Source organism: Populus euphratica, unplaced genomic scaffold (assembly GCF_000495115.2).
Source record: "Populus euphratica unplaced genomic scaffold, PopEup_1.0 scaffold2301.1, whole genome shotgun sequence".
Lineage (NCBI taxonomy): Eukaryota > Viridiplantae > Streptophyta > Magnoliopsida > Malpighiales > Salicaceae > Populus > Populus euphratica.
In genome coordinates this window covers 7814-16305 of record NW_011502130.1, presented here as the reverse complement: position 1 = coordinate 16305, position 8492 = coordinate 7814, and the positions used below count along the sequence as shown (strand labels likewise).

Below are 8492 nucleotides of genomic sequence, written 5' to 3'. Positions count from 1 at the left end.
AGGAAAATGGCCTTGCCATGATGATGAAGCATTTTAAGCTGTAGATATTTGACGTTGAAGTAACTGGCTTTCCAATGGATAAATTCCGAAGCGGCCTTTTTTTGCAGAAAACAAATGAACTTATTCATCTCCGTAGGGACTGCTCTGGGATTTTCATACTCGTAAACCCAATCACAATCCATGCTTTCTGGAACTCGGGGGTATTCACCATTCTCTCCTTGCTTCAGGTATATAGCTTGCTTCTGACGGTCACTTTTAAGCTTCATTGGAGCTCAGATTTGGCTTTCTACAGTTTGGACTCTTTGGGGGCCGCCAATAAAGAGTTTGCTTGGAGCGATAAATATTGCCCTTTTAAGTTGCCGTGTCAAGAAATAAAGCTAACACTATTTCTGGTTGTTCTTGTTCAGCAACAAGGATATGATATCAAGGAATTATTGCAGGCAACCTGATAGGGACCAAATCTCTTCATCCACTGCTTGTTCAAGCAAGACTTGTTCCTTGTGTGCCAATTCCATGTAGATTTGCCATGTTCCTACGCAAGAAAGGTCGAGTAATAGATGGAAAGTGGAAGTGTTTGAAGTTAAGTAGCTGGTCTTGGCTATCAGGTCAAGAGAACATGATTTCAATTATTCTGCAACATTTTGCAACCTATTTTGAGCATCGTCATCGCATTGTCCATTTTGGATGGATTCACGCTTGGTTACCAGTGGATTTGTCAACGTTGCATAGTCAATCGGTCATACTTCACGTAAGTTCTTGTGTGGTTCTGTCATTTTATAGAGAGCCACAGAAAGTTCTCGGAGGAGAAGGTATAATTGTTGAAGAATGGGGAGGGGGGCACCGCCTCGATATTCTACACGGTGACTTCCGGTTCCAGGCCGCTCACATTTTTTCCTCTACTTTCTTAATTTAGTCATATTCCGTGGTAATGATCCCTCTGAATGTTGGTGGCTTTAATTGACCAATTAATTTTGAGAGATTTTAGACCGTCGGTTCATCTCCTTATGAACTACCATGAGGTTGATCAACAGGGTTAATTGATCAAGCTGAAGGACCATGCGTGTACACAGATGGTTACCGAATTAAAAAAAAAATAATACCCAAGTTAATTAATTAAGAACAATTGACAAGCGAAGCATAAAAGTTGGAGAGCAAACTATCAAAATCTTCACTATGCTTGCCATGAACATTAAGTTAGAGAATTATCGAAGAATATAGTTGGAGAATTATCGAAGAATATAGTTAAGAAATATCAAAATCGCTGTTTCTTCTTCTTCGTCTACTTTAGCAAGAGAGCAGGTGATGCTTGCCCGTGACATGAAGTTGGAGAATGTGGACTCTAATTGGCTAGCAAAAATTAAAACAAAGGTTATAAGGTCAAAAACGAGAAATTAGAGGGAGACAGTCGTTTTCATCCCAAAAGGATCAGACATCAAACTGTACCTTCTTATTATGTAACAACGGGTTGGCTCATGAATTTCTGTCCAAATGGCCTTCACCAAATCATTGTCAACCACGCATTCGATACACAGAATCAGAGAACAAGGCATCTTCATAACTTCTTAAGACCAATTTTTATCAAAGCACCATGTAATGCAACTATATTATTTTTACCAGACCGAGTGAACCCTAAAAAGCACTAAAGCGGCTCCCAAAAAACCCCCATTCTCTAAGAATAAATCCTGACACCAAGTATACCCCGAAGCCTCCAAAATCTCTGCATATTGTCACATACTCAATACCCATTTGTTTAATGCAGAGAATTGGTTCGAGAGCGGATGCTGTGGCGGTTGTGTATCGGATCTCCATAATTTACAGGCAATATCACCGTAGTTCCATGCTTCACATCCTGCTCTTGAACTGCCCCAAACACAATCTCATTGGTTTTCTCGTAGCTTTGCTCATAGTAAGTATGTGGGGTAGAGGATTGATACCGATGATGATGCTGCTGTTTCTGCTGCTGCTGCTGCTGCTGCTGCTGAAAATCTCCATCCCACCCAGTATAGATAGAACGACTTTGCCGCCATTGATGCATCTTTTCTGTATCCTTCGACATGAATGGATAGGTTTTCCTAGGCGTTGGGGTTCTGGTTTCAGTTGAAGGCGGCTCGTCTTCATCTGGTATCACAAAGCTGTCTTGCACAGGCCAAGAAGTTGATTGCTGCTGGTAGTTTTGATACTGATAGCTTGGTTGCTTCTTTCTGAAACTGGGAAATATGCCTCCCAAAATTTCTGCAATAGATGCCCAAGTGTTGATGAAAAGCTTGCCAAGGGATCCAAATAGGCCTTCCTCATGCTTCTCCTGTTCATCTTCTGTTGGGATTAAAGGTGGCCTGAATGATTTGATAGGCTTCTGATAAGGATTTCCTGTAGAGCTAGTTTCCATTGCAACCTGGTCCACCAGAAGCGCAGAATAAGAGGTTAAAGAATCTGTCCATTGCGTACTAGAAGATGGTAAAATGCAGATAAATGCTTTGCCAGCATAATTGATCTATGTTTGGCACTTCAGAGAAATGTGACCGAACTACTTTCAGACAAGAGACGACATTGCCATTTTGGCACTGAATAAATGGACCAAGATTGCATTGCGAACCTCAAAGTGAATTGTCTAAAAGAAATTCATTTTTAAATTTCGTTTGCATAGATTTATTTCTTCCTGGCAAAGCCATGAAGCATAATTCTGCAAAAGCTTATCTGATAATCATCCATTAACCAACAGGGGAAAACTATTACAGAGTTAGCTAAACAAATAAAAATAAACAAAAGAGTGAAAAAAAAAAAATAGACAAGTTCGAACTACTCCATGGAGAATAATTTGTTTAACTGTCCACCAATAAGTATCCTTGTAGATGTGCTAAGGAGTAAGGATTCAAGAAATGACAATTTGTTGAAAAATAAGTGACACTTACATTCTGTGGAGAAACAATCATTCCCACCCTGCGTTGCAGCAATGCTAGCATGTAACCAAAGAAGCCAGCTGCTAGCAGCACTGCAATTCCTGCAAAGAGAAAGATCACCTAAACATCAAAACATGTTGACAAATAAAAGAAGATAAAAATTCAAATGGATCAGTTTACCAAGCGGAAAACCACTTCCATATTGATAAGCACAGTCATCAAAATGCAGCTGGATCTCTCTGATGGCTTGGTTTCCTCTGTCTATAACAAGTAGGGAGCAACTGCTTCCAATGTAAAGCACGTCAAAATCATTAGAAAACTTCGCATCTTCACTTGCACCATCAACATGGCTCCCTCGGCCCCATTTCCCTCCAGCAATTGTTGTAACCCCTACATGAAGATTTTTCAACCATATCAGCAACTAGCATCTACAGCCAGCATTAGTAACAACCTTCTATTGATAACAGTACTCAAGCCCCCCAAATCTAAGGTTGCCTTTAAACCCCTCCCAAACAAAATACTGAGCATCTACCTGCATCACTTATCTTCCTGATTGCCATATTCATGGTGTCTGCAATATAAATGTTTCCTCTGTCATCTACAGTAAGCCCTTTTGGGTGGTTCATCTTTGCCTCTCTCAACTTTCCATCCACATGTCCAGAGTATCCTTCATGGGATCCAGCCACCAGCTTAGGTCTGCTGTCTGCACGGTAAATGCACAATTGGTTTAAGGTAGAGGAGATGTAGCAAATTGTTAGTTGCAATCCACTACACCACATCGTGTAAAGTGCAAATATGAAAAAGAAATTTCTTTGTAAATTGCAGCGCGCGTAAGTTGCAATCCACCACATGCACGGTGGGGAAAGTGGTATCTATATTGAACTTCACGAGGCTATTTCCAGAGAAATAAGTTTGTGCAAGCATCTCTTCCTGAAACTTTTTTTTTCCAATAAAATTGCTTTGCATTTTTCTTAAAACGATGAAATTGATGTATAATTTGACATCTGAGAAAACATCATACGCGTCAAATAGAACAAGCAGCTTATCTGCGTTCTAAATGCAGACTATTGAATATTGGCCTATAATCTTTGTCTTTTGTTTAATACAAAGTTACAGGAAAAGAAAAGGTTATAAGAAATGATTGGTAGAGGCAAAATAAAAAAAAAACATTACGCTCGAAACAAATGCATCAGAGGAACAGGGAAACTTATCCATGAAGATAAGGACAATCAATCAATATCCCAATTCATTACAAAAAACCCACTTACAGAGAGACAGGGAAGAAGACATCCTGTAAATGTTACTGTTAACAGAGTCCAGAATCAGAAGCTCCCCACTGGGCAACACCTGCACGGAGTAAGGCTCAATCCCGAGCTTGCTTCCATCAAACACTGTCTCCACGGTATACCCGCTCTCAAACTTCATCATTGGACGACCAGAGATCACTGCCACCGAAAGTTCCATGAGACCAAAACCAGCAGGAAAAAAAACAGAACAGAACAAAAGGAGCAAACGTGGCGGTAGAATCAGAGATCCAAACCTGTTTTGGTGGTGGCTTTCATAGACCATAGCCACTTCATGAAAGCAGACAAGACATTTGAGAAAACCCCACTAACAATCTCTACGAAAAGAAAGAAATTAGGCTAAAATCTTCGAGTCGATAAGCAAATAAAAGATCAAACAAAAGCAGCTTACTCACTTGCTGGTGAAGTAGTAGTGGGAGCTGAAGTGACACCTCCAAAAAACAAGAGCAAAATAATACACAAAACAAACACATTCTTCCCCATTTCGCCCATTTATTCTCAATGGAAATGTGAAGAATCAAGCTCTTTGCATTGGCAACAAACCCTAGTTCATATCTGGGTCTTTAAGCAAAAAGTAGGGGGGTTTTTGAGATACTACGAGAGAGAAATAAAGAAAAGTAGCTGATGAGATTCGAGAAGGGAAGATAGGAAAGGTGAAAAGAGACAAAGAAAAAGGTTTAGCCAAAAGGGAAAAAAGCAAGTGAGGTCACTGACTCTATGCCATTGCCAGTTGGTGGTGGGCGTGGGGTGCCGTGCTACTGTTCTCTGCTAAGAGACCCTGTGTTAAGCTTAAGAGATGCAGGCAAATCATTTTTTCCTTGCCTGTGATTGTTAAGGATAAAAGAGCTTGGCAGTCCCTGTTCCATTCAATTTGTTTTAAATGGTCCCTCACATATAACATCTTCAATAAAGCCCCTGTACGCGATCCTCATGTCCAATTGCTCCTCTAAAGGTGATAATGTGACCTTAACTTGGAATATACCTTTTTCTTACTTAAAAAATAATGAGAAATTACAAAACAATCTAGACAGTATAAATTCTCAAAAAACAATTTCAATAAAAATAATTAGAAAACATGCTTCTCTCTTGTTATATTATTTTTAATCTCTTACGGTCTTCATCATTTTATTTATTTTAAATCATATGAACGATAAATAGTATTATTTAAAAACTAGTTAAATGAAAAGCAAATTTCAATAGAAATTATTAGTTTTCCTTGAAATTAAGATTTAATGTTTTTTTAACAAGTAATTGATTTATTCACCCATCATGAACTTAATTTGAATAAATTATTTAACACTTGGATTTTTTTACAAAGAGAGCGAGCATTCCTGATTTTTTTCTAATTAATTTAGTTATTTCTAACAGCTAAAAAATTCAGAATTATTATTTTTTATTGTCTATCAATATTTTTCATTTTAGGAACAAAAAAAAGTTGGATTAGTGTCATACTAACAGGCGAGAGGATGTTGCAAGAGGGCTACATTAAGAAAATTGTAGTACGAGGATCATATCGACAAAAATTGAATGGCACAGGGACCTCCAAGCTCGGTACTGCTGAATTTTTTTAAAACAGATTACTGCCGCTTGTTAGTGTCATGTAATGCCGGTTTTTTTTTTTTTAATCTTGTAGGATCGTGGGGGCGTGATTTTCTCTTGCAAGTGGCAACGTCACGTTTATTCAGTATTTATTCTCTACCCAGGTGGCGGAACACCTTTTCCTTGGACCTACCTTTATTTGTCTCCGTTCACTGCTTCTTCTTTTTTTGTGTCGACCAGCTAGTTATTATTCGTTTAGTTGGTGTTTGGAAGGGAGATAAATTCTGTTTTTACGTCGTTTTAAAAGTATATTTTATTTAAAAATTATTAAATTAATATTTTTTATTGTTTTTTTGATGTATTAATATAGAAAATAAAAATAAAAAACACATCCCACGTTACTTCATCAAATACATATTTAATCCTAAAATATAAAAAATAAGGATGTTTATTTGTTATCTTGCTTTTTGTATCCGTGCTTCAACATTAAAAAAAATTATTTTTTATATTTTTAAATTATTTAAATATATTGAAGTCAAAATAATTTTTTTTAAATATTTTTTTTATATATTACTATATAAAAAAACATTTTAAAAACAACATCATTGAATACAAAACATCACCACGAGAGCTGGAGAAAGGCATGCATTGATCTGTGATACAATCTTCATCTATCCTTCTGTAGCTCTTTTTTATTTTATTTTTTATTTTTATGAAACTATCTCGCGTGTAATTCCCGGTGGTTTTCCGGTACAGGGACCCGTTTTCTGGATTCTTTTCAATTTCCCGTAGCAACAATAAAATCCTGGCAAAATAAAGTTTAACTAATTGTTTTTTAATAAATGCCTACGAGCTTTAAAATGTTTCCTTCCCGCTAGTTCTCTGCAAATACTGAGTTTTCCTAGCTATTTATTTATTTATTAAAAAAATCCTCATCAAAGCGTGGAAAGTGACAGCGGTGCACGCTAACTCGACAATCGTCAAACTCAAAATCTACCGGATGGCAAAATTAACTTGTAAACAAGTGGGACATCCGAGACTGAATCAACCTCACGAGCTCTTAATTAAAAGAATAACGGTAATACTGTCGGATAGCAATTAAATACTGTCGGATATGCTTTTATACCGTTGGAGGTTGTGCCCATGCCGAGCCCGGTTCGGAGGAGCAAACTATTATATTATTCGATCCAACATCGAGGACGTGTATTTTGGAGAGCATGCGATAAAAAAACTAATTGTTTTTTATCCATGTTTTGATTCGAGTTGTATTGAAAAAACAAAATAATTTAGATATAAAGAATAATTTGGATGGAAAATTAACGCTGCCTCGATAATTTTGGGGTATACTTGATATTTGTATGTTTATAAGGTATTTATTTGTTTCATAATAAAACAACTATTTTATTATAAAATAAAAATAGAACTAAGGCACCGATCAAACAGGAAACGGTAATTGATTGCCAGTACAGTTTCACGTGAACAATCTCACATGTCTTTTGACTCGTAGTGATAGAAGTATCAACTATTACTTTGTAGGGGTAGAAAAACGCAACAAAAATAAAATATTTAAACAGTTTTAAGAAGTATTTTTTAAAAATAAATTTTAACTGGGAATTGAATGATATTTTTATTCAATATCAAAATTAAAATATATTGGATAAACATGAGCTGATATGTAAGAGTTGGGAGGATAATCTTAAAGAAAATAAAGTAAAAAACTAGTATTATGGTATTAAAGGATGAAAATAGTAAAACAAATAACACTTAACTCGAAAAAATTAAATGAACCCGGGAATAAACTTAACTTGATCAGGTGAGCTTGTGATGGAAGTTATATATATTATTTGATTTAATAAATTTTTTACACTATAAAATTATTTTTTTATTTAACTACGTAACGATAATGCATAATGCATATGAAAACTTTCTTATACTAAATATTTTTTTAAAAAAAAAACTTGTGTCAAACATATGTAATTGATATAAGAATGATAGATTGTTGTTAACAAATTATGAAGTCCTATTTTTCTAATTCCGAGCTAAATAAGAAATAAATTATTGGTGAAAAGAGTTGGATTATTTAAAAAAAAATAAGAAAAAAAATAAATTTAAAAAAAAAAAACAATGACTCGATGATGTAAGTAAATCTACTAAATCAGCAGCTTGATTTATAAACTCAGTCAAGTTTAGTGTTTTCTTTAATAGATTTTTTTATCCTATATATAAAACAACAAAGCTTGAAAAAAAAATCTCAAGAACATTAAACCAAAAAAATAGACTAACCCACACTCTTAATAGACAAAACTTCTTCTATATAAAAAAATTTATTGACATTGATTTTAACTATTTTGACTATTAAAATCATCATTAATAACTATATTTTATTTTTTACTCGAATTCAGCTATCATTTGTCTTAAACATCAGTATAGAATTAAAAGTGGCCATTTATTTTACTAGTTTTTTTTTCACATTGTTCTTTTCTTTCAATCCAGTGCTCTCTTGTAAAGAAAAAAAAACATTTAAATACTAATTTTGGCTTAACTGTAAAAAAAAACTTTGATAATCAAATTAAAAAATTTAAAAATGTTATCTTAATTCCAACAATGATTTCATGATTTACAAGATACTGAAAAAAAAAACCGGCTACAGTGAAACATCACAGGGCTTCATTTCCGTCAATTTTGCGACCCTGAGCCAAATCATGACATTACAACTAAAGAGAGATGTAGATGAACTGGGGGGGGGGGTAAG

At 35.3% G+C, this 8492-nt stretch overlaps 1 protein-coding gene across 2 annotated transcripts; it reads right to left on the bottom strand.

Annotated features, from left to right (window-relative positions):
- Positions 1-1133: 1133 nt before the first annotated feature.
- LOC105118862 (uncharacterized) lies at positions 1134-4992 on the bottom strand. 2 transcript variants are annotated; one of them, XR_841038.1, is made up of 8 exons: positions 4597-4992; positions 4438-4518; positions 4166-4342; positions 3430-3600; positions 3078-3287; positions 2910-2998; positions 1444-2392; positions 1134-1347 (listed from the first exon to the last, which is right to left on the bottom strand). XR_841038.1 is itself a non-coding variant. In XM_011016917.1 (7 exons), the coding sequence occupies exons 1-7, from the start codon at positions 4691-4693 to the stop codon at positions 1751-1753; spliced, it is 1467 nt and encodes a 488-aa protein (XP_011015219.1). In that variant the 5' UTR covers positions 4694-4992; the 3' UTR covers positions 1137-1750. The 2 variants fall into 2 exon arrangements, 1 of the variants encoding a protein (XP_011015219.1); XM_011016917.1 differs by having other exon boundaries at positions 1137-2392.
- Positions 4993-8492: the final 3500 nt, after the last annotated feature.